Source organism: Mus pahari, chromosome 3, assembly GCF_900095145.1.
Source record: "Mus pahari chromosome 3, PAHARI_EIJ_v1.1, whole genome shotgun sequence".
Lineage (NCBI taxonomy): Eukaryota > Metazoa > Chordata > Mammalia > Rodentia > Muridae > Mus > Mus pahari.
This window is the reverse complement of record NC_034592.1, coordinates 122,336,254-122,363,510: the sequence shown is the minus strand read 5'-3', so window position 1 is coordinate 122,363,510 and position 27,257 is coordinate 122,336,254. Positions and strand designations below refer to the sequence as shown.

Here is a 27,257-nt window from a genome sequence, read left to right as displayed (position 1 = left end):
CTTCTTGGCCCTGGTGTTCCCCTGTACTGGGGCATATAAAGTTTGCAAGACCTCTCTTCCCAATGATGGCCGAGTAGGCCATCTTCTGCTACATATGTAGTTAGAGACACGAGCTCTGGGGGTTCTGGTTAGTTCATATTGTTCCACCTATAGGGTTGCAGACCCCTTTAGCTCCTTGGGTATTTTCTCTAGCTCCTCCATTGAGGACCCTGTGTTCCATCCAATAGCTGACTGTGAGCATCCACTTCTGTGTTTGTCAGGCACTGGCATAGCCTCTCAAGAGACAGCTGTATCACGGTCCTCTTAAGTACTTGTACAATTCAACCTCCATTTTCTTTCTTTGAGAAGTGGAAGACTGTCGTCCATGGTTGTGGAAAGAGGGTTTAGGGATGAGTGGTAGAGATTGGGAATTGAAAGAGACTGACTGATTGGAAAATAATGTCCATTAAAGAATTAAATCAAATGAGACAATGGATGACATTGTTTTTCTGTAGGAAAGCTGTTGGTGTGGTTTGGGGGGGGCTCTATCCCTTGTGGCTGCTTGCTAGACATCTAGATTAAGCCAGTGACAGAACTGTAATCTTTCTAGACCTCTCCTAAAGTGTCCCCCCCCCCTCTACTGAAAGATCCCTTCAGGTGCTGCACTGGTGTGGACTGGATTCTGGCTCCCAGTCCCCTGAGATAAAGATCCCCCACAATCTTACACAGCATAAACATGACCTGAAATCCAGAAGGCTGGCAAGATGGAAATTGAGTCATGACGTATTTATTAAGCTGAGCACTAAGTTTGACACTCAGAGGAACACAGAATTAATTCAAGACACATTTCTTGCCCTTAAGGAGCTTACAACATTGGTTTAGCTGGGAGACCACCCAACAACCATTAGGATGGAGAAATCAAATCTCCACATTGGGCTCAGTGTACTCCAGAGTGACAGGCTAGGAGATTAAACGGGCCCTGGTGCATATGGAACACACACCCGGCCTGCAGCCCCTCAGCCTGTGTGCATTAACTCCACCAGCAGCCTGGTTGCAGAGTGAAGGTAGCCGTTTGTGCATAAACATTGTCATTTCGCTGGGGCTGCTATTTCATCTTTGAACCTTGGCATCAAAGGAACACTGACCTTATTTCTGTAGCTCTCCTCTCTTTGAAGCCTATGGCTTTGCATTGCAGATTAAAGTAAAGACATTCATCAAGGAACGGATCTGGCCAACCGCTCCCCAAACTTGCCTGTAACAAAGCCTTGAAAGGCTCCAGTCGCAGTTGCAGTAGGCTGGTGAAGGCTTGGAGCCAGGCTCCTCTTTCTCAAAACTTGTGTGGCAGATCTAGAAATGATGCATCTCTTGGAGCTTTGGGCAACTTTATTCTGAGTACATCTTTGTAGAGAAGGCTAACCTAATGCAGTAGGTTATCTTGTTCATTTGAGCAGGTATTGTTACAAATGAGGTCAATGTGATCATTCGCAGTGTGCCTTTGAATCCTTCAAAAGATGTGCCAGACAGAGTTACCTGAGACTTGGTTGATGATTGTTTCAAAGGGAACCACTTCTTTTTGTTCATTTACTTGAAAAAAAAAAAACTGTCTTAAGTTTCTTCCTATGTTTATTTTGGTACACAGCATTCTGTTTTCTTTTAACTCATAAGATGGCAAGAGACAAGAGGGAAAGTATTTTAATTGTGATGCTAAGAATATAAGGACCTGTTAATGTGCAAGGAAGGGAATTTCATGATATTCCATCCCTAGACAAAGAACTACTGACAACTAGTGATTGTTGGGAGCAGGAAATTAGCCTCTCAGAGATGGGCTCCCCTACTGATTGACAAAGAATATATTAGAAAGAATGAAAGAAAGAAGGAAAGAAAGAAAAGTTAGGCAGTGGTGGTGCATGCCTTTAATCCCAGCACTTGGGACTCAGGCAGATGGAGCTCTGAGTTTGAGGAGTTCCAGGACAGCCAGAGCTACCCAGAGAAACACTGTCTTGAAAAACAAAACAAAAACCAAACAAGCATCAACAACAAACAACAAACAAAAACAAGTAAAACCAAACTAAACCAGGATACATTAGAAAACAAACAAAGAAAACGACATCACCACCAGAATACAAGAAATAAGCCTTAGCTCTGTTAAGGTAACAAGATCTTTCATGTGTTTTTGTGGAAGCCCAACTTTGCTCATCCTGACTAATCCAAGATCTGGGATGACATTCAGTCCTATGTCATTTCTTCCCTAAGATGTTTTCTACAGAATCAAAGAGTTTTCACATATTTTTTGAATGCCACAGAAACAATAGCAAATAAAGGCAAACAATTATATAAAATTCATCATTGTTTCCAGACATTTCTGAGGACTTTACATGGATTAACTCATCTAACTGTCATAAGATCTCAATGCATAAATGTTCTTACTCCCATTTAATAGCTGGGAGAATTGAAGCAAAGAAAAGTTAAGTCACCTGGCCAAAGTTGGGCAAGCCATTCACTTGCAGAACATCATGTGATCCTAAGCAACACCACAGAACTCAATTCCAGCAGTTACCTTCTATTTGTATTGTCAGGACTCCCTAAACTGGGCTCTTAGCCTTTCAATACATTTCAGTCAAAAAAATAAATAAATAAATAAAACACACACACACACACACACACACACACACACATACACACGCACACACACATCCCACATACACACAACACACACACAACACACACATCCCACATACACACAACTCACATACAACAAAGACACACACATCACACATACACACAACACACACATACATACAACACACACACACACACATCCCACATACACACAACACACACACATCCCACATAATACAACATACACATATAACACAGACATACACATCCCACATACACACCACACACATACACATACAACACACACACACACACACACACACACGATTTTAAAAAGATGTGCCAGCCATTTTATTTCACATGGTCGAAAAAGAACCATCTTGTGGGTCATTTTCCAGCGTTAGTGATAAAACAAACTCCATCTTACATTTTTAAAAATATTCTGGCCAGCAGGAAGGCTCAGCGGAAGAGCCATAGTGATTGTTAGTGTGGAGATGAGTGGAGACCCTATTTCAACTGACAAGTTTTCTTCTTATCTGATTTATATAAGGAATACTGGTTGCTCCTGATCAACTTAGGACCAGAAGGATTTGGGATTTTGAGGTTTGTTTTTGTTTTTTTTTTTTTTTGAGAATATTTGCATATTGAGATATCTTGAGGATGGGCCCCATGTCTAACCACAAAATTAAATGATATTTCATACACATGTAATCTTCAGAATTTTTTTTGACATAGCGTATCATTCTGTAATCCAGGCTGGCCTCAAATCCATAACCTACCTGCCACTCAAGTTCTGAGATTACAGGTGCATGCTGCTATGCCTTGGATCCACAGAACAGACAATTTTACAAAATATTCCTAGTATTCCTGCATTTGCATGTCCTACCATATGAGAGTGAGTGTGGAATGTTCCACTTAGAGCCCCACTTGAGTCAGTGCTTAAAATGTTTCAGATTGCAGAACATTCCTGTTTCAGACTGGGGTGGATGTTTGGCTTGAAGTAAAAGAAAAAAATGTTTTTGGTAAAACACATTTGTAAGTATTCTTTAATAATATAATGATAGATATTTACTTACATCATATAAAGTGGGTCTAGGTGGTTGTAGTAAACAATATAGGGTTTGGTCCCAGATGGGTGGCAAACACATACACACACACACACACACACACACACACACACACACACACACACACATATGCTATATTGTATGATGATATATGATATATTTATCTCTATAATGTATACCTATGTCATCTATATTTATATGTCAGTATAATTTGCCATTTCTCACTTGTACTCTAGCTAGCTCCCTGGTTGCATGAACTGCCTTATTTATCTTAACATTTAGTAGAAGCTTTAGAGATTGGATCTGAAAGATGGAATGAGTAGTCTATGAGCCTTCAATGAAACAATTCTCCAAAGAGCAGAGTAAGTTCATTTGAGTTAGACAAAGTAGCACATTTTAGCCGAAGTGACACAGTGGCAAATGAATGACTGGAATGACATTGAGAGTTTAAATGTCTTTACATGCCCAGTTGTGGTTTTCCCTTGCCCAACCTCTGGCAATAGAACATATAAATGATGATACTCATCTCAGAGAAGCACAAGGGACAGCAAGCAAGCATATACATATATATGTGTATATATATGTATATATAATTAATGTATATATGCCTATACATATATACAAACACATAAGACACATACATACATACAAATGTACATACTTATATATGTTCACACAAACATATACACAGATACACTGCTTATTTCATTTTAACCAAAAGTGATCCAAATTTGATGATCACACTAATGTGTTGTTGAAGACTATATGTACTTATTTTAGTGATGGTGCTGGTGGTGCTGGTGTATGTGTGTGTTTGTGTGTTTATGTGGTGATCGTTCTAGTACACTCCTCACCTTATACTGCTAAAAGCTTCAGGAGACACAAGGATGTACTTGAAAGGGTGGAATATTGACAGGCAGAAGCCTGGGAGAGTTCCCGGGAGCTGAGGTCTCCATAGATTGCTTACCTCCAAAGTTCCCCTCATATCCCATAGCTATCTTCAATGATCTGATGACTTGTGCCGCTACTACGGGACTCATGGATGTGGCGTAAGTAGCGCTATGTGACTGCATCCGTAAATAATCCACAGTTTCCTAGAATAAAGACAGAAATCCAAAATGGAAGCAAACAATTTTCAGAACTTGTCCTCTGTACATGACAGCAAAACATTTGCTTAGGTCCTCAGAAGACAACAACCAGCCTTCACTGGGTGACAGTCAACTACCTAGTCGGCTTCCCCCTTTCCTTAGGCTTTCCCATGAAGTCCTAGAAACTGTACAGACGTTGGAGGGAGCTACAGACTGCAAGTTGGTCTATAAAGTAAGACCAAGCATGGGAAGGAAAAATGAATTCTGAAATATCTGCCGTGCATAAGAGCAAATGCCCAGGAATGGCCGACAATACAAAAATCTGTTTTTTTTGTTTGTTTGTTTGTTTGTTTTTTTTTTGTGCGTTGAGAATATTAGCAATTGTGCTGTGGAAACTAGCCATGCTTGAGAAAGGATGCATGCAGTAGATGGCAAGGTGCAGAGGAAAGAGAGCAGGTACTTCTAGGAGCGCTGTCAGGGCATGTTCCAGAAATCTATGAAGCTCTGAAAAATGAACACTGAGGTGAAAGAGAAGAAAACTTGGAAGGAGAGAAGATGTACAAAGGTACAGAGGCAAGGTACGTGAAAATGACTGCCACTCTTGGTCCCCACCAGCATTCAAATAGTCGATGAGGCTGAGTTGGTCTCATGGCCTGCTTTCAGAATAATAATACTATACAGGCTCTGAGCCTTTCTCAAAAGGCTGTGAGCACTTTTCTTGAGCACTTCAAATGGTTTGTTTCCTTTCTTCCCTTCCTTCCAGATTCATTCTTTTCCCTTCATTTCATTCTCCTCTAAAAAAGACTTCAAATTATTCATTTAAATTATTTTTTCTTTATTAAATGTGTATTTACCTCTTGCTTTCTATCCTTCCTTTTTTATCCTTCTTTTCTCCCTTCTTCTTTTCCTTCCAGCAAATATATTAAAGACCTATGCTGGACTATGTCCTAGATTCATGAGTGAGTCTCAGAGACAGGAAGACTGAGGTCATATTCTAGTCTGACATCTTTGACTGTTCTCTCCCTCCACCCCCTGAATCATGTAAAAGTGTTCAGGGATGCTTTCCCTGCTCTTGAAGACTGTAGATGACCATGGCAGGCCTTGAAGCATTAGCTATGTAATACTTAAGAAAGTTTACTCTGGAGGATCTGGAGTCCCTCAAAGAGAGATCGTTGATGATTCCCCAAGATGCACTGTCCTTCAGAGTTTGTGTTCTGCCCAACAGTGGCAACAGGAATTTCCATCTTCTTTTGAGATTAAATATTTTTCCACAGGCTGCAAGGGATTTAAGGAGGGGACAGTCAGGGAGTCACAGGCACTCAACAATGGAGACTTAGATGTTCCTGTGTCTATGGAGGGGTCGTTCAAGGGGTGATCTGGCCACAGTAGATGAATGGACTTGGAAGAATACAGAGGAAGGAAAAAGCACACAGGCTTGCTAAAATAAGGATTAAGGGTAGAATGTCTGAGCAAAGGATGGAAGAGCCAGCTGGGTGTAGAAAGAGAAGCTAGTCGTTTGGGGACTAGGTGGTCAGGAGTTGTTCCCTTGAGTGGTAGTATGTCCCAGAATTGAAGCAAAGGTTCTGGGACTGAATTGCTTAGTCCAAATCCTGGCTTGTTACTAATGGCTATGTGACCATGAACAAATAACTAGGTTTTTTCTTTGTGATGTTTTCTTCTTTGCAAAGTGAGATAACGGTGATACCTTCCTAAGACTCATTATGAGAATATATATTCAATGTCTATCTATCTATCTATCTATCTATCTATCTATCTATCTATCTATCTATCTATCTATCTATCTATCTATCGATCTAATAGAAAAGGTACATTATGGTACCTAATGAAGTTGATGACTATTATTGGGTTGTCAGTTTAAAGATTTGTAGAACATGGTGCGGGTAGGGGGTAGTTGTGGAGGCAGGGACCAAAACATGAAACTTCTTGTGGTTTTATGATTTTGTTTTTCTGATTTGTAAAGGGAATAATCTAAGGTTAAGTTACCTGTATAAGGGAAGCCACAAAGCACCAAATCAATGATACTTAGCTTGCTTCTTCCTCCATCCCACAAGGGCTAGTGGCAGTAGGAGCGAAACCAAGCCAAACCTATCCTAACTACTACCAATCACAAGAAAACAGACAGGCCTTTGGAAGAATGGAGAGCATTAACTCGATGAGCTATTGAATAATTCAGAGAGCAGAAAATGGGACCAGAAACTAACACCACAGCCAACATCCATGGGATACTTTTGAGTTCATATTAAGGACAATGCATGTGTTAATTCACTTAAAATAACTCAGAAGTAGGTAACACCTTTTAATCCCAAATTTATAGATAGGATAATTGAGGCACAGACTTCCTGGAAATTCTCCATAAAGATTAGGTAAGGTAAGGACTCTAGTTCAGATGTTTCCATCTTTAACACTATGCTTATAACATCTTCAAAACCAGAGAATGGCCTCAGTATGGGAAGAAGTGAGTGTTGGAGTGTACAGAGACCAGCTTCCTTTATGCTTAGCCTGGAGTGCTTCCCCCAATTTGTATACATTGCTGTTTTGGGGTTTAAAGGATTTTATGTATAATCTTAATTTAATCAAAATGAGTGTGTCCTCAGAAGGAAAGCAACTAAAGATATATAAAGTCCATAGTAGTAGGAACTTAGCAGAGACCCTGTACATTCTGACAGTTTAATGGGAAGCCAAGGAACTTTAGAGATTGAGGGAAGATGGTCAGTCCCCTGATGCATTAACGACAAGAAAACCGAACTCTTAGGATCCAGTGTAGTAACATCTCAGTCGGGAAGCATTCAGCACAAAGATCAGACAAAGAAACAAAGCAAAGCCTCCTTTGATCGAAACACCCCTAACTTTAATTTCCTTTCATAAACTGAGGAATCCCATAAGTCAGTCATAAGCATCTTTAGTTTGAACACTAGTGCATCAGAGTATAATCACTCCCTTGAACATGAAGAGTGTCTGTCCTACAATATAATTACTTTGGACTGAGTCCTTTTTGTCCCAGGCTGGGTAAAGGGTGTTTTCCTTGTGTGGTTGAGGAAGTGGAGTTCTGTAGTAACTTCTGGAGAGTGTCAAGGAAAGTCTACTGATTTCTTCCATTTATCTCCTGACTGGGTACCACAAGTCATGAATTAAGGGTTGACTTTGGTCCCTTGCAAGGTGTGTTTGTATTGTGTCTTTCTTTGGAATGGGTTAGAGGTTCTCTCAGGGACAGTTTTCCAAGTCCTTTTTTTCAAGACCAAAACCTTGATTATTTTCTTTACCCATAGGCCTGGAGTTCAAGGGCAAGGGTGGGTTTTGGGGAGGGAATCAGACAGGAGGCTTTTAGAATAAACATCTTGATACTTATTCCATGACCCCATTTACTTCAAAGGACTGTTAAGCGCAGGCAGGGCTGAGAATACCAGAACAGAATGGCTTCTGTAAGAGAACTGCCTTTACTTGCTTCTCAGGCTGTTGGAGCTATCACCTTCCAAACCTAGCCTTGTTTCCCATTTCCCTCCTCTAGAATTACAACCCTGCGGTCTATCGGTCACAAGGACAATCTCTGCCTCAGTTATTTGCCAAGTGTCATGGAGGCTGGGAGAAGCCAGTGAGTGACAGCGGACATGTAAGAAGTTGCAGGACCCATGCTTACAGGAGAACAGAGGATGAGGAATGTTGAGTACATCCTCCCAGCAGCTAGAGAAATAACTGAAATTGAAAATTGCAAAAGAAAAGAACCCAAGCCTATCAACGCCCACCTTGTTCATAGACACTGATAGTCCTGACAGGAAGAGTGAAGTGATTATCTGAATTTTCACCTGTACCTTCATGGAAGGATAGCCTCCATAGTGAATTGTTTACTGTCCGTCAGCAGAGCTTCGAACTCAAAGAGCAAAAGACAAGAGCCCCATAGGCTTTTGAGAAAATACTTTGTCTTGGAATTAATCCTGATCAGCCAAGGTGAGTTTGTTACTTAGTAATAACTAAGGGGGAAAACGAGACGCTAGTAACAACTAAGGGGGAAACGGGGACTTCCAATCAAACCTCTGATTTCTGAAATCTTAGCACCAGCTATTTCCCCCACCCCCACTTGTTTCCAAGATGTATTCATCTGGTCCCTAATGTGCAAAACGCTGCTCCACAAAGAGTCCTGGGGCATCCCGGGTGTAGTTTTTAGGAATGTTGTCACTGTATACCAAGATGAACCAGACATTTCAGAGCCAGGCATTTGTATCTTTTTTTCTAGAGTTTTGAACCCACTTGATTGTTTTCAGGATTTGTGCTCTGTATTCTCTTGCTCAGTTCCATGTATTGAATTCTGTCTGTGTCTCCAAGGTTTTTTTGTAAGTTGGTGTTTTAGGGTAGTGTATCTCAGTATGGCTATGAGCCCCTGCCAAACACTCTAATTCATGATGCCACCTGGTGGTTAATTGAGATACTGCAGTATAACACGGGTTAGGAGGAGGAAGCGGGTAGGAGTGGAGAAGTCCTGATTAATGTAACAATGATAATTTTTACAATTGCCCGATCTTTAACCCAAAGTAGCAGAGGTCATGTAGACAAGAGTATTCCATTTTTGAAGCCCTGCACCCGCCTTCAGAACAGAGAACAGGATCCCAGGGAATTGTCCTTCCTGCGGCTAGTCCTGGGTCTTTGTTTAAAGTAGGTATCAAATAAAGGCACTCCGAGGAGAAAAATGTGACATCCAACAAATCTGACAACATTTCAAGGATCTGCTTGCTTTAGTTTATTCAGGTGCCTTTGGCTCAGGAAACAGAGTTACGCTTGGTTAAAAGTTTTGTGGCTCAGAACTGCTGCTAAAGTAATCAAAGCCCACGGCCTCACAAAGCAAGGTAATCCGGATCAGACAGCTCCTAAATTTGAGACCCTCTGATCCTGCTGATGTGACAGTTAAGAAGGAAATATTTAACCTCTCACTAGACTTTGCTGAAGCCTTTCAGGGCCTGGCATTCCCCATGTTCTTGGCATTCCCTAGCTCATCCCCACAGGAAAGCATAGGAAAGCGGAAGTACAAAGCTTTGACCGTGAAAGAAAGTAGCAGTTACAAGAGGGCAAAGAACACTTAGAACAGAAATTTAGGCATCTGTATGGCTCATGGTAAGTGGCTAAGATGCAATCTATTGTTTTAAATCACTTTTAGTGATAGGATTGCTTTCTGCTAGCATACCTTGGTTGGTCTAATTGCTTGAGCAGTAGGTGGAATTTTTGTTCCTTCTGGTCAGTGGGTAAGGAACTAGAAACTTTAGATATCTTGCTAATAGCACCTCCATGCACTAATTTGGGGCCTACAATGCCCTACTAGTTGGAGCTACACCACAGTCTCTTTGGGACAGATGTAGGCTTGGAGAGACAACTGACATGATTTGGAAAAAGGACAGGACATAAACTCTCTCATCCCTTAGATCTTGGTCTGAATATTTGCTTGCCCCCTTCCTCTCCTTCTTCTTTAAAATTTTTTCCAAATATTTATTATTTTACTTTCATTAACAAATCATTGACAATAGAAGCACAAGACAATGGGACTAATGCTCATTTCACAGCATCATGTCATCTGAACCAGAGTTTTTAATCATTTAGAGACTAGAGAAGATGGCTTATCTAACATCACAGAAAAGAGTTATTTCTCAGAAAAATAATCTTAAAAGTCTGTTTTTATTCTGCTGTCATTTAGGTGAAAACTTGTAAAATCCATGAGGCTAGCCTCTTGAATATCTGAACTTTCCCCACTGTTGCTATTACAACACACACACACATGTGCACACACACACACTCCTAGTTCTTTAATTTTTTGAATTTAAACATTGTATATATGTCTTGCCTGCATGTCTGTATGCTATATTTGTCCAGGTTCAGCTGACTAAGGCTTCAGAACTCTGAGACTGGAGTTACAGATAGTAGTGAGCCTTCAGGGGACGCTAGGAGTTGAGCCCAGACAGGCAATCAGTATTCTTACCTGCTGATTGAATCAGTATTCTTACCTCTCCACCCCATTCCCTCATAGTTCTTGTAAGGTTCCTTATTACTTCTGTGGCTCAGGATAGTCTATTGCTTCTTTCTGAAATTGATCCCCCCCCCCCCCCACTATTTGTCTACAAGGCTGATTGGTGGTTATTCTACAATACTTCCCAGACATAGTCCGGCGGAGCTAATCTCTCCCAGGTACTCTACACACCCGAGCCTGTGCTGCTGTGGTTAGTTTGTTATGTGATGGTTCTTTCCACACTTTTCTTTACTCTGTGCTGCAGGTGAGCTGAACTGAAATGGACGTGATCTTCAGGGGAGTCCTGATTTCTGCTTCCAGAAATCTGTGTCCAGGATCTCCCCTAACACAAGAGGTTCCTTTCTTACCTTTCTCCCACCTATATATCCTCCTGAGGCCGCAAAACTTTTGGTGAAGGTACCCATGTATAAGTCAATATCTTCAGGGGCCAGTCCAAATAACTCTCTGATGCCTCGGCCCGTGGGGCCTGTACAGCCAATACTGTGAGCTTCATCGATGTACAGGTAAGCCTTGTATTTCTTCTTCAGAGCCACTATCTGGGAAAGGTTCACAATGGAACCTTCCATGCTAGCACAAAAGAAAAAAGGCTTGGTAAGTAGTGAATATCTTTCTGGAAAGCTCCGTTAGTGTCCTTCCGGCTCACCCTAGAAAGCCAGGGGCAGTCACACCTCTCTTCTCATAGCATGTTTTTTATTCAGCAAAGACAACATTTCAGTCTTGTAAGGTTTCTCTGGGTGTCGACCCTACTCGAATAAAATACTTTATGGATTGAGTGGATTGGGCTGTCAACCTTGATTCTCAACTCAAACATGAACTAGCCATATTGCTAATTTGTTTGTTAAGCTGATGATAAATGCTTTGGGGATAGCTTTAATAAAAGTGTGCCACCCCGAGACACCTTGATGTAGCTGCTTTTATTTCCGATTGTTTGACCAGGTCTGCCGGATCTGAACTGCTAGAGATTAAAGTGGGGAATTGAAAACACACAGAGCTTCAGACACCATACTATTAACTTGTGCGCAGTAGAATGCCCCTTAGTTCCCCACTCACCACAGCTCAGTCTATGCGAGGCACCTGCTGGTACCCTTTCTCCATATTTCTTCAGAGTGATAGAACAGAAGTTTATCAGGCCTTAAAATCGCCTGATAGTTTTAGGGCCCAGGTCTCTGGGTTCCTCCTACAGAGGTTCCAGAGGTGCACGGGGGTGGGAGGGGAGGGTGATGATGTATATAAACATCCAGGATGAGCTTACACTAGTATCTGGGAACCACACTTATCACTACTAACCTATCCTTTGCTTTAGACCGATTTTATTATTTATTTTAGTTTTCTAAGTTTTAGATTTCAGTTTTGTTTTGTTTTTTTTTTTTTTAAACCTTAAATTGACAGAATGTCTTGTAATAACAGCTTTAGATTTGTAGAATAACTGGGTGAAAGATAAAGAGGATTATTGTATCCTCAGTCTTTCCAAGTTTCTCCTGACATTAATGTCACCTATGAGTGTGGGGGGGGGGCACTTTTTTTTTTTTTTTTTTTACAATTTGATGAGCCAATATTGATACACTAACTAAACCCCACAGTTTAAGGTTGACTTTTTGTGTTGTACACTCTATTTGGTTTTTAAAAAGGATATGAGTGGCTTCACAGATTGGCATGTCATTCTTGCCCAGGGTCATGTTAATCTCTGGCATCTCAATTTTAATGTGTGTACTGATCAAGAGTGTCTAGGTGTTTTTATTTCCCATGATATTGCAAATCGTAAAATGTTTCTAGTCCTTAGAAAAGGGTCAGATAAAGCCAACTACTAAGTAAAATTAAATTTTATATTTGCATGGCACCTCTGGATCTCCATGTGTTTTTAAAGAACATTGACTCTACTTGGCCTTCAGAGTGCTGTCAGCGGTCTACACTGTTCAGTTCGGACTATACAGACAGGCTGGTTCTATGAAAACAGACTCGTATGTTTATGACACAATGCAGCTTGTCAAACAGTTCAAGCAACCCTTCAATTTAGTTCAAGGCTAATCATTTGAAGAGTATTGAACTTCTCCCCCCTCCCCTGTTACATATTAGATTGTATATAATCCATTTAAAAATAAGTTTAAGCGTTAGGTTGATTCAGTCAAAACAGTCCATTGAGTCTCAGAGCTACCCTGACCAAAGGAACTGAGTTTTACCATCGATGGATACAGCATGTGGGTACTTCACAAGGTCATTTTGAATGGCCAAGGTTCTGCTTTTAATGGAAGACCAAATGGTCATCTTCTCTATGTGTGTCTGTGAGTTACTTCTGGCACTACTTTAAATTCCTTACTAAAGGTGGTCTCCACTGAGGGGGTGGTACTATGGCTAAGTGCCTACTTTAGGCTTAGATTATAGCCACAGCTCTTTCGCGATGGCAGCCTATATGATGTCTTCTGTTATCCTAGGCTTCAATCTTACGGGTTTTAAGCACGATGGTGACGCTGTCCTCACAGGATCAATCATCATGCATGCCAGCTGCCAGACTGTCCTAGGCCCTCAGTGAACTTGGAAGGAGAGTTTCACTGAGGCCTGACCTGAGAAAATGGGAGCCCTTAGCAATGTTCTATGTTGGATCTTCTAAAATGAGGCATGTGGGTGCCATTGCAGGGGTCAAACATGATAAATGGCGTCAGACCCTCAGAGTCCTTATGCTTTCTCCTTGTCTATAAAGTGCTGTAATTTGGTAACACAAACATGCTAGAAACCTGACATGACACAAGCAGCCATTCATTTTTCTTTTTTTTCTGGAACTGAGTCTGGCAGGAGGCAAAGTTAACATTGAACAGTGTTTATAGACAGTCTCCACAGCTAATTAGCCATCTTTCGATGGGCTGCTTTAGCTGATGCAAGGAAACTGCCCACCTGGTTTATATTTTGTCCTCCAAGATTAATGACTCTACAATACTGCTGATTTTTTAGAGTTCATGCCAGGCACACATAAAGTCCTAAAGAGAACTCAGCTTCTACATAGCTATCTTCATCCACACTAAGTTTTCATTTTTTTTCAGTATTACTGATTTCCATTGAACATTTTTCTAGAGTAGGATGATGAGTTCTGAGTACAGGTAGAACATGGTTATCTGTCATAGCACCGCTAGCTTCTGTCAAAACAATCAAGACCAAAAGCAATAAAGAAAAACACATAGCACATTGTCATTTTTTCCTGGATAGAAGGTTTTGCTTTTCTTTTGCCCTTAATAGAAGAAAAAGAAATAAAATGCAGCTATAAATAAAGATAATGCCATCAGTTAATTTGAGGCTCTGCCGAGGGACCTGAATTATTCGTTAACCCTCAAGTCAGTGAATTGCTTCTTTATGTATATGTTTTTGAAATGTTCCTCTCATCACCCTCCCCTTCACATGGAAAGCAAAACTGAAACCATAGTTCAGACAGCTTGTATGGTAGGAAACCTCAGTGTCAGGCTCAGGGTTTAAGCCGAGAGAAAGGAGAAGAGAAACAAGGGAGATAGAGACACAGGTTGAGAAGAAAAAAGAGAAGGGGGGATTCAGAGAAAAGGAAAGGGAGGGGGAGAGGAGAGAGAGACTGAGATAGACAACAGGGAGACAGGGGGAAAGGGGTTTAAGATAAATTCATCTTATTCTTTGTCCTTTACATGTTGAAATCATAGAGAACTGGGCTGACATTAGTCTATTCTGGTAATTCATCAATTACTTGTATGTGGCTATCTGCCTACCTTGAGCTTAGATTATAGCTCCAGCAATTTCTAAGTGGGAAGGCCTGGCTAATTCTTTTGATTTTAAAAATCTAGGCTCCAACTATGCCATCAGCATGTTTTTGACTCATTTTGAGATTACTTTTTATCCATTATGAATTGAAAACGTATTTATTCTCCTCAGATACTACAAAAATGATATAGTTAAAACTCAAATGTTAGGGTTAAAATTACTTTTAGAGCTGAAACAACAAAGTTGGGGAAGTAAGAGGACTTTTAGTTGGGTATGAGACAGCCACCTTGACCAGGTGTGAGGAAGAAGGACAGGACTCATAGAAAAATAATGAGGCTAGGCTTTGGCAGGCTTTGGCCAGTCAGTCCCAGTAACAGGAAGTTCCTGTGTTCTAGTAACCTCAGCTTTATGAATACTTAGGCTTATAAACATACTCTTGCATCTAGCATACTTAATGGTAATAGACTGAATTATAGGTAAGAATGGCTTCTAAGAAAGTCTTCACTGTTCTTGGTAGGAGACCATTCAAGACTGCCTCTTGGGTGGTAGACCAAGGCTTATGAGCCCAGATACTAGAGAAAGTGTTTTGTGACTACTTTTTAGTTCAGCTCTGTCTTAAGTCAACGTATTTCCTTTTTTGCTTTCTCACTGGCTACAATAAATCTTGATTATTTGCTAGTACTACCTGCATCCTGGTGTGAATTTTTCTCCTTCGGGAAGATCCTAGACTGTTGCCAGGGTTAGGGTTAGAGGGGTAGTCTCCAACCCACAGCAATGAATATTCAACACAGTATTAAGAAATAAGATCAGAACACTAAAATAATATTTGACTTTTCGAGCATAAATTGAGGATTTATGGAACTTTAGACTTGAATTTTCAACCCCCTTAGTTTACAGATGGAGAAATTGAAGCCTAGATAGGATTACTATAAGTCAGAGTGACTGCACTCTCTGTTTATGCGTTAGATACTGACAGATAGGTTGCCTGCTCTATCTACATTGAGCCTTGCTCCACCAGGGGCATCTGGTTTGTAACCTCAACTCTGCTTCATTTTATTAGTCTGCCCCAGGACAATTTATTTTGACCTCAGAGCCCTGTTTCATCTTTTAATGATCTCAGCAAGCTTGTGTAATTTGTACACCTGAGATGTTTAGCAAGGAGTAGACACATAGGCAGTAGGAGTCCTCCCTCTGGAGCCCGTCCTCTTCTGTCTGAAGAACAAACAATTTTGCTACATAGACAGTTTATTGTTTTCCAACTTGAAATCTCTTCAACTAAAAACAAATGAGATTATGAAGATAGTTATTCTTTGTTGCAGGGGGACTCTGCTTATATGATATGTTTATATGACTTGCATTATCTGCATATATGTTCTATGGAGGGAATACACCAATGGCACCCAATACCAGGATTGGAAGCCATATCCTAGATATAGCCCCAAATCTTGACTTCCCTACATTCTTTAAAAAATAGTAACACTTTCAGATAAGGCACTAAGAATATTATTGGTTGCTATTTATTGTGTGAAGTGTTCTAGATTCTTAGTTTAGACATCTAGCCTTTTCTATTTTGAAGCCTACTTAAAGCTTTCTAACTTGATTAACTTTTCTCTTTAGAAGTTATGAAAAAAGTGCTGTGGTACAGCAATGTGTGGCGAGATACTTAGCTGGTAGGGCAGACAAGAGACAAAACAACAATAACCACCACCACCGCCACCCAAACAAACTTAGGAGCTAAAATTCAAAAGAGGCTTTGGTAGATACTAATCAGGTATGTCTCTATAGCACACTTCTCAAGTATGGAAGTGGCCTCGGGAACTATCCATCTCATATTCCTAACTCTGACTCTGGAAAATCCAATGGAAAGTAATTTTTTAGTGATAGTTTTAATTTAGCATGCGTGTGTGAAGACTTTTCAATGGGACTTTTGCTCTAGAATTCATGTTAGGTTGGTGTTGGTTTACAAAGGAGGATCCTGAGCCTTTCTGAAGGATGGAGGTTGTTGGGGGTATCACAGTTATTACACAGAGAAGATAAGAGGAAGCTTTCTGTGGTAGTAAGCTCATGGACATGGAAGCTTTGCTCTTTGTACATCCTAAATTGATTGATCTGAAATAGACTGATGCAAAGATAGAAACCTGCAAGCTTCCCACTGCTGCGTACACAATCTGATCTTTCCATCAGAAGTGAAGGTGTAATTCACCTGTCCTGGAGTCAAGGTTAGTTCGGTCATGTGTTTGGCCAATAGGGCACAGCTTCAGTTCTGGGCCACTCTCTCAACAATGCCAACTTCTGGGTTTTCTGTCTTGGAAGCCAGGGGCTGTGTTGTAAGGGAACGCTGAATAGATGACTGAATATAAGCAGGTTCGTGTGAATAAGAAAAAGGTACCACAGTCACCCCCTAAAGGACTGTGCTACATGTGTGAATAAGGAAAGGTTGGGTATTCCATTCGTATTTGAACTCTTGACTGACGGCAGCCTTGTGAATGAGCTCAATGAATACCGTGTGAGGCAGCAGACCTGACTCACAGGACCAAGGAAAATAAGAAATGAGCCCCATAAGTCTTTATTCTTCGGAGCGGTTTGTTACACAGAAGTAGTTAACTGAGGGGTTGCCCTTGCTAAATTGTGGTTTAGTGCCTCATTGACTTGGGGCTAGGACTCTACACCTGCCATTTCTCTCCTCCTGATAGGATAAGACAAAGCCAAGCCTAGCCCCTAATAAGTTCTGCTGCTGGCGTGGTTTCTGATGAGAATATTTGTCTTGAAACCACTGATTGGCTTCTAATTTCAGCCATGACCTAAGCACTTAAAAGTGTAACTTGCCTTCAGTTGAAATAAGTTCTGTTTGTTTGAAGTGCTGTTCTTTGGACTCTGGTTTAATGGAGATGGACAGTCTGCCTTCTGTCAGCCAATTCATCCTACTATGGGTCCAAACCTGAATGACAGGTGTTTAGATAAGGGGTGCTTGAATCCCTCCCAGGCAGGCAGTTGCTACAAACCACACAGGGAGAATACTTTCCATGTAAGGTTATGATAGCACAGGCTCAGCATGAGATTACTCTCTAAAGTATCAAGTTTTGGGCCAGTGAGTCCGTACTGACCCTAGAACAGGACTTACATAGCCCTGGTCCCGTTGGCTGTTTTGAACTACAGAACTCTTCTGAATGCTCCATGCTTTGCAGAATCTCCAGGAGCATTCCCTGCCTCTCCCCACTAGATGTCAATAGTATTCTACTTCATGTGTGGCCACTAAAACCTGCCAAATGCTCCCTGGTTGGGAACAGGAGCAAATAGTCACTCCAGCTTTATAAATGCCACTGTTTTAGAGATTTCATAAGCACCACACACCCCCTGGGCTGACCTTAGGAAATAATTATGAGGGTGTGGAAAGTGATCTACTATGATCTGCTGTTACTGCAACCCCACAGCAGTGCTCAGAATGTACAGAACTCTAATCATTTAAAGGCAAAAAAACAAAAACAAAAACAAAAACAAAAACAAAACTGAAAAAAACAAAAAACCATGATTCTAGTTTTTATATTATCATCTATTTGGGGGAATTCACTCTCCTGCACACCAAAAAGGATAGGGGTGCATTTATTTTGTTACTCAGTATTCACTCATGACAATGTTTAATTATGATAGAAATAATATCTTCATAACCTTATTAGTTTTTAGTTGAAGAGGCTTCAAGTTGGAAAACAATAAGTTGTTTATATAGCAAAGTTGTTTGCTCTTCAGACAAGAGGATGAGCTGCAGAGGGGGGACCCACGATGCTATTGCAGTTTTCATGTCTCCTTTGCAACTCCCCACTTCCTCTCTTTATATTCCACTTCTCTATAAGCAGCTCATAGGGAGTACAGCCCCATGTTTCTCTGCTATAAGGATTGCTTGGGAATTGATTTCAAAAGGGCACTCTGAGATAATATTTCCTTGGCTTACAGAACAGGGTGTAAACAGAAGTGCTTGGGTGCAATTTTCATTTGAGTCACAGTAATCGATTTAGACAGAGAATGAAGCAAATTCAATCACAGCCAGCAATATAAAAGTGCTGCTCTGAATGACTTAGTGGGTATTTTTGCCTGCTCAGCTTGAAGAAGGCAGGAAAATGATCTTGGGAATATCACCAAAGGTTGAGATTGACACATCCCTGTCCTCACTCTGGAGGAAGTATTGTCCTTGAGGTTAGTCCCCTGTATTGTGATGCCAGTCATTAATCTAATTGGTTAATGATTGGCAAAGGGCTTGAGTTTACTGTCCACATAAGCGATTTGGGGACACCCACCAAAACATCTATGACAGACATGTCTTGGGACATTCCGATGTTGAATAGCCCAGGCGCAATGTCTTTGAAATACAGGGAACTGAAAAGCAACACAGATCAGCAGTGAGGACATTTCCAAGGAAGGTTTCACCAGCATGTCAACCCCCATAGTATTCCAACAAATGCACAGAGCTGTAGATAAGACAGAAGACCCTAGACCTGGCTCACTCTTATCAGTAGCTCTATCTGACCTTCCTCCATGGCATCTATAAGCATCTCCTTTCTCTTCTCCTTTGGACAGCTTGCTGTGAGCCTCTGAATGCCACTTGCCTTCACTTATTTACATACCTGTAGATGCCCTCTACCAGGATGAGAATCTTTTTCCAAGCTCTCCCTGTGCCAGGCTGGCCACGGATGATAGCTTCTCTCAGGAGCTTCTCTAGGTGTTCTGCATCTTTAAATAATGTGAAAAAGAAAAATTGAGTTACAAGAGGGCTTTCTGTTGCTTTCCTCCTTTTGTTTTTTGAGAGGGTGTCAGAATTATTTGCTTATTCATTTTTAGGCTCATACTCAGACCTGGACTTTGAGGAGGTGAAGTTGGCATCAGAGAACTCCTGTGAGAAGTAGGGGTTCATTTTCTATTAAAACTTAACTCTGGTAGGATGAATAGGCACATCATTACAAACCAGCTGAATCAGTTATAGCTCTGACAATTTCTCTCTGCTTGCCTGAGAGAACTTGAAGCCCAGACTATAGAGAAGCATCCAGTAGAGTCAAACCTTGGCTGCTAGGCCGAAAATGAACTCTGAGAGATGCAACTGACAGACACCCCTCAGTTGTTTAGACCTGAGTATGTTAGGGGTTTGCGTGGGGTACCTGCATGGCACTAGAGATCTCATTATCCTCGGGGGCTTGAATTTTGAATTGTAAGATATTTCAGCACTGTTCAGGTTGTTACATAAATGGCAGTCTTTTGTGAAATATTTGAGAGCTCTGAACACATTACTAGTAGTTGACAATTGCTGAGCCCCAGTTTTTGTGCCTGATACCTTCTAACTGTATTCTTTGTTGTAGGTCATTTGAATTCTCCCAGGACGCCTGTCTTTTTTCCTATTGTGGGTCAGGCAACTGGGTCACAGAGGATTTAGTAAGGCAGTGGTTTTCAATATTCCCAGCCTGTGACCCTTTAATACATTTTCTCATGTTGTAGTGATCCCCAAACCATACAATTATTTCTGTTGCTACTCCATAACTGTAATTTTGCTACTGTTATAAATCAAAATGTAAATATCTGATATGCAACCCCTGTAAAATGATCATTTAACCCCCCCCCCGAAGGTGTTGTGACCTATGGGTTGAGAAGTGCTGATCTAAGGCCTATGACTGTAAATAGCAGAGTTGGACTTTGAATCTTTACTGTGTTCCACATTTGTAACCACAACCTTTTGCTGCCTTTTATGAGAGCCTTTGCACTACTTTCTCAAACTCTAGAATGATGCAGGGCAGGATGGAAGGTTAACGACTGGTAGAGCATCTTTGTTCACTTTTAATGCAAAACAAGCAAACAATCAAAAACCTAGCGAAAGCAGAGACACACCATTTACTTTCAGTAGGAGGAAGGTGGCTGGGTGTGAGCTTAGAGGCCACCTGGAAAGATTTAGGAATCAACCCAGCGATTGGGTGTTTTATGGGTTATTTAAAATTTACCTTTTAAAACTAAAGTGAGTGAAAAATTATAGAGACTAACGTGCATGTTTATTTAGATCGATATATTTGTACTCTATAGTTTTGCTCAAGAAAATCTGCTGGACCTTGGATAGACCCAAGGGAGATGTCAGGTAGGGAAGCTTTCTGAGCTCAACCAAAATGCTGAATGACAATTAACTGCTGATTGGCGTGTGCTATTGAGATTTTAAACTATTTTTTTTGTTATAATTGTAAACTAATAAAGTCTCAGAAAGTCTTTTCTGAACTAGTCTTTGAACACTCCCCTGAGACAGCTTCTTGTGGCCTCCAACACAGTGTCCTGCTCTTATCTGTCTGAAAGGCATCCACTTATCATCCAAGCCTGACTTTAGACATGATACATACCTGAGCAAGGATCTCTCTCTCTCTCCCTGTTTCCTGTCATCAGTAAGCTATTCCTCTTTGAAGCACTTATTATGTAACTTGTTATTACTGTTCTTATCTCTACTCCATGGAAGTACGCCATGGCATTGTACGCTATTGCATCTATTTGGGATGATTGATTCACATTTATTTTTATGAAGATCGTGGACACAAGGAGGATCAGATCTATTTAGATAAGAGTTTCTAGAAAATGCAATGGCATTTTGTTTGGAGCTAAGGTTTTCTTAGCAAACTACTTTTTGTTTTGTTTCAAGAAGTGCCACTAGATGGCAGCCAAAGAGACCAAAAAAAAAAAAAAAAAAAAAAAAAAAAAAAAAAAAAAGGCAGCTTTCCTGTTTCAAATTCTCAGGGCTCATAAATCCCCACAGGTATTGCTGGCTTGTTTGCACTTTGTTTTAGGCTGAATGTCTAGTAGCAAAGGAGATAGCTCTTTGTTCTATAATCTACTGCAGGCTGTTGGCCTATGAATGAATGAAAAGATGATGAGCAAGAATTTATGTTTTAAAAAACACCACCTTTTCTATATTTTTTTCTTTTTGTACAGAAATGAGACATGATGAGGGTGGCTTTAATGACATCCTAATAAAAGTTAGTCCAATTGATATAAACTAGATGTCATTTTAACGCAGTGACATAAAAGAATGCTCATTTTAATAGCTGTTTCTGTATAAAGGAGAATAATGGAACAGAAAACGTTAAATGGGGTTGGGAGTGGTAAGGCAATGTAGAGAGGGAAGTACAGGCAGGGATAATTAACACTAATGAACTTCTGAAAACGTCATGAGGACTTGCTATGTGTAGGCATTCTAAAATATAAATATAGACATAAAACATACATGCAAAGAGTTTAAATGGAGTTAACACTAATGGGGAAACAATGCCTTTACGAGCACCACAGATAGCAAGTAGAAACTCCTGTGTTATTAATAGATGACCTCTAATAGAGTTGTTGGCAAGTGAGGTCCCATAGAACCCGAAATATTATAGGCGACTGTCATTGTTTTGATTATCTTCCAGAAATTGATGGTAAGAGACTATTACTGGAAACACAACGTACTTGAGTCCCAGAATGGGAACAGAGCAAGGTGGCTCTGTCCTGGAAGCTTCATCTCTACTTTCATAGTGCTAAACGGAACTATGTGTGGCTGGAGAAGAAAAGTAATCATGGATTTTATCCAGCTGTGAACTCTGAAAGCTCCAGTAACTGCCAGCCTGATACACCTCCTGGGCAATAAGAGTACAGATATCATGGGAGTAATCAACTACTTTATCATTGTACTTAAGGCCTGTTCTACAAGGTGGAACCCAAAGCCTATGGTTAGACAAGTTCTACATCCTTGGCAGGAAGGTACTATTATTCCTCTGCTAAATGAACGTAGTACTAAACTAACTCCTAGCAGCTATTGTACAGGTTAGTGCTTTCCCCAAACTTTGTCAGAGACACTTCTTTTTTGCAGTAGACGATGCTCAACACAGAGACAACTGGCCAATGTGATGAAAATAAGAGAGTTTGGAACACTCATCCCCAAATTAGACATTGTATCATACCCCTTCTTTCTAAGGCTCAGGGATCATTGTGGAAGATGGGGCAGAAAGATTGTAAGAGGGGGGGTGACTACAAGGAAATACTGTCTTCTAGATATAACAAGGCAGTTGCATATACGAATTCTAAGCAGCTGTGATACCATGCACAAGATTTATGAAAAATCTAGATAGACAAAATCTCAGAATGATGGGGAGATGAGGACAGAATCCCATCCTTAACTAAGGAGCTATTGAAAATTGAGAGCTGCCAGGAAATGCAGAGTCACTTCTCTTTAATGGTGTATCTTTTAGTAGATTCACTATTTTCCAACAAATGGCCACATAACTGAAGGTAGATTGGCAGCATATGGTTGATAGGTTTTAAAAAAGGAGGATACAAAGTTGGATGGGAATTGAAAAGGGGTAGATATAGGAGGAGTAGGGAAAGGGAACCATGTGATAACAACTATAATGTATGAAATGGTCAATGAACTAAAAGAGATGTTAAAAAAAGAAAAAAAAAATGAACGTTCTAAGATTAACAATAAATCTGTAAACCCTGAATGATTGAATGGTGCCTTCTATGGAGAGGGGATTCTAGTGATGTGTGTGAAACCCTAGTCAGTACATTTCTTCAAAACGCTCCAGAGTCCTCAGAGAGGGCTGTTAAAAGGGCAAGACTCAGCCTGGCATGGTGGCACACACCTTTAATCGCAGCACTTGGGAGGCAGAGGCAGGCAGATTTCTGAGTTTGAGGCTAGCCTGGTCTTCAGAGTGAGTTCCAGGACAGCCAGATCTATACAGAGAAACCCTGTCTTGAACCCCCCATCCCTCCCAAAAGAAGGGCAAGACTCAGTAGGCCTCACCCCACCCTGAGTATTTTGGGAAGTTAATGGCTATAGGCCTCACTCCATTTTCTTCAGTGGTGTAGCCACTGATTGTTTATACCTCTGTAAAAAAAAAACCATGCTTCTGCAGGCAGATCTAATGAAATTTATTGATTCACAATAGTATAAAGGGTAAACAGGGGATTCATTAGGAGGAGGAGAAATCACAAGAGTCGGGGGGGGGAGAAGATAATGGGAGCTGAAATATAACCAAGATAAATACATTATATACCTATATGAAAAGTTACAATTAAACCCATTATTATGTGTAAGTAACACATTCTAATTGGCAATCATTTAAACATGTTCTAGAGTCCTCAGAGAACAAACTGTCCCCTGGTTGGAGCTGCCTCCCTAACTTAGGCTGCATTGCTGGCAAATCTATCTGCTGGTACGCAGCGAGCCAACCTAGGAGCAGGCTTTCGCCGAATCTTCCCACACCACAAAACACAGAGAGATCCTTTAGATCATAACAGGTAAAAAGTGTCAAAGCTAAACTATGTATTCTGAGGAGAGATTCTAGCTGCTAATGTGATGGGGCTGCAATAGCCCTGGTGTCGTATGAAATTTTCAAAAGATTCCACCGCTGTCTGGGTCTTTCACATGCTCTGTCAGTAGCTGATGACTAAGTCATATCAAGTGCTGTGGATATACAAATGTCCTAACTATATCCCTTCAGCCCAGCTCTCTCTCTCTCTCTCTCTCTCTCTCTCTCTCTCTCTCTCTCTCTCTCTCCCTCCCTCTCCCTCTTTACAAACACAAGACATTCTTTACCCTCCCTCAAAAGAGCTATTTTTTTTGTCTGCAGAATGATACTTGGTCTGAAAAAACAGTAGCTTTAAATTTATTGCAAAATAAATTGGTTCTTACATGTTCAATTCCCGTGCTTCTCTGACTTACTTTCTAAACAAGAGAGGTTTACTTATATCCTTATCTTGGAGTCTTCTGCTGGGAGAAAAGAACCAAAACAAAGCAACAAACTTGGACTTGAAGTTTAGCTCCTGCTGTTTGATGTTTGGGTGACTTTAGATATCTAATTCAAACACTCTGGAGTCAGGTTTAGTAATGTGGGGGTAAAACAGAGAACTTTATATTATGGTTGTGGCAAAATTGAACTGACTAGTTATTTAAAGGCTGTGATAGGTTTGCAATCAGTGACTGAATTTTAGCTGTGACTTATCCTCAACCTTTTACTATCCAAAAACCACTAGCCTAAGTATAAGACTGGTCCCAGCTTTGAGTTGAACATTACTAAAGCTTTACTTGGTACTTAGTAGCTGACCATAGGAAGAACCCTGTGAGGGTTCTGACTTTCTTTCCATTCAGAACTTTCTACTTAGTGTTCTTAGTTCCTCATGTGACTGTTGAAGGTAGAGAGGGGAAATAAGGAGAAGATTACTAGCTGAACCCATTGATACAGGGCTGGAAGTTTATTTTGCTATTTATTATGATGTTAGAGTAGCTTATATACTTTGCATCTATTTTTTTTTTTTTTACATGCAGAGTGCAAGAGCCAAGAGTACTGGTTTGTGTGTAGGTACCCCATAACAAAGAGCAAACTGTTACTACATCAAAGCAGAATTTTCTTTCTCCCAACTATTGGAGGAATGTTGTGATGGTTCATTTTGATTGATGCTTGATGGGATTTAGAACAACCTTAGAGACTAATCTCTGGGCATGTCTTTGAAGGACATTTCCAGAGATGTTTATCAAGAAGAAATGGTAATCTATCCTGAATATGGATATGCAGAAGACACCATTCCGTGTAGTGGGATCCTTGATCACATGAAGAGAGGAAAGAAAGCCCAGTGCAGTCATTGTTCTCTGCATCCTGAGTGTAGATGCAATGTGACCACCTGCCTCATGCTCCTACTCCCATGACTCCCTTGCCATGATGAACTGAACCCTCAACCTTGGAATTCAAATGACCCTTTCTTCTTTAAGTTATTTCTGCCAGGTATCTAGTCACAGCAATGGGAAAAGTAAGTAATGCAAGTGTAATTGAGGTGTGAAAAGAAATTGAGATAGAAAACAGTCCACAGGAAGAAACAAACTTTGGGTTTCATGGAATTCAATATTCTCAGTGTTTTGAGATGTTCTGCTATGGGCAGTCATCCTTAAGAACTTGTCTTTTGTCAAGTGGGCTTTATACCAGAGATTCAGGGGTGGTTTAACATATGAAAATCCATCAGTATAATCTGCCATATAGACAAATTGAAAGAAAAAGACCACATGTTCATCTTATTAGATGTTGAAAAAGCCCTTCACAAAATCCAGCCCCCCCTGCATTTTAAAAGTCTTAGAGAGAGATCATAGACACAAGGTGCATCCCTAAACACAACAAAGGCAATAACAACAAACCCACACCTGTATACATAGCAAACATGAAATTAAATGAAGAGAAACTTAAGGCAATTCTACTAAAATCAGGGACATGACAAGGCTGTCCACTCTCCCAATGTCTATTCAATAAAGTACTTGAAGTTATAGCTAGAGCAGTAAGGTAATTAAAGGAGATCAAGGGGATTAAAAACTGGAAAGGAAGAAGTCAAAGTATTGCTATTTGCAGATGATATGATAGTATATATAAGTGACTCCAAAAATTCAACCAGGGAATTTCTACAACTGAAAAACACCTTCAGCAAAGTGGCTGGATACAATCACTATCCTTACTATGTACAAATGGTAAACAGGATGAGAAAGAAATTAGAGAAACAATACCCTTCACAGTAGATGAAAATAATATAAAGTATCTTAGTGTACCTCTAATCAAGCAAGTGAAAGGCCTATATGACAAGAACTTCAAGTATTTTAAGGAAAGAAATAGAAGAATATATCAGAAGATGGAAAGATCTCCCACAGTCATGGATAGGTTGGATTAACATAGTAAAAATGGCCATCTTACCAAAAGCAATCCACAGATTCAGTGTAATTCCTATCAAATTTTCAAAAGAATTCTTTACGGACCTTAAAAGAATGATACTCGCCTGGTGAGTGGAACACAACATCTGCTCCCATCCAATTGCGCACAGGACCTGAGACAGCACTAGGGCAGCAGAGAATCAGCCTGACCAGGGGCACAAGCCCCTTCCCGGGTCTGCACCAGCACCGGGTCACCTAGGGCTTGGAGTGGGCGGACACCCCCACGGTCCCTAGAGGACTGCCCAAGCGATCTTAGGATCACTGGTGAGTGGAACACAACATCTGCTCCAATCCAATTGTGCATGGGACCTGAGACAGCACTGGGGTGTTCCCTCCCCCAGCCTTGAAACAGGCTGCCTTTGACCTTGCTGCCACTGAGCTGGAGATCACCTGGAGTAGGGCCTTCCGACCCAGGTGGATCTATTGTTGGCCCTTTTGTTCTACACCTGCCTCTTCTCTTCTCCAAGACACTACTACCTGCTGAGAGACTCTTAAAATATTCCAGAGACAGCATCCTGAAGATCCCCCTACAGGCTCTCACCTGTAGGACAGGCACCAAGAATGGATTGGTGGGGGATGGGCCTCCCCCCTCTTTGTAAGCACAGACTCTTAGGAAAATTTAAGAAGCCTTAAACAGAAAATCATGTCTCCGCATCCATTATTTCTCTCGACGTTTTCTCCCATACAGCTTCTGCAGTAAAATTTAAGAAGTCTTAAACAGAAAATCATGTCTCCGCATCCATTATTTCTCTCGCTTCTCACATACAGCTCCTGCCTCCCACTCAGGAACCCAGTTAGTGTGGCTGCAGGCAGCTACACAGGGGCAGCAGAAAACCAGCCTGACCAGGGGCACAAGCCCCTTTCGGTCTGTACCAGCACAAGGTCACCTAGGGCGCAGATTTGGTGGACACCCCCACTGTCCCTAGTGTACTTCCCAAGTGATCTTAGGATCACTGGTGAGTGGAACACAACAGCTGTTCCAGTCCAATAGTGATGGGCCTGTGACAGCAGGAACAAGGACACCAGAGCCTTTCCTG

The 27,257-nt window shown here is 40.9% G+C and overlaps 1 protein-coding gene across 1 annotated transcript in view; it reads right to left on the bottom strand.

The window, feature by feature from the left end:
- Sptlc3 (serine palmitoyltransferase long chain base subunit 3) overlaps positions 1–27,257 on the bottom strand; it is a 123,333-nt gene that overhangs the window by 33,429 nt on the left and 62,647 nt on the right. The window contains exons 8-10 of the mRNA XM_021194536.2: positions 19,106–19,211; positions 11,126–11,345; positions 4,633–4,759 (exon numbers count right to left, since the gene is read on the bottom strand). Coding sequence (XP_021050195.1) covers positions 4,633–4,759; positions 11,126–11,345; positions 19,106–19,211 — 453 coding nt within the window. The remainder of the gene's footprint in view (positions 1–4,632; positions 4,760–11,125; positions 11,346–19,105; positions 19,212–27,257) is intronic.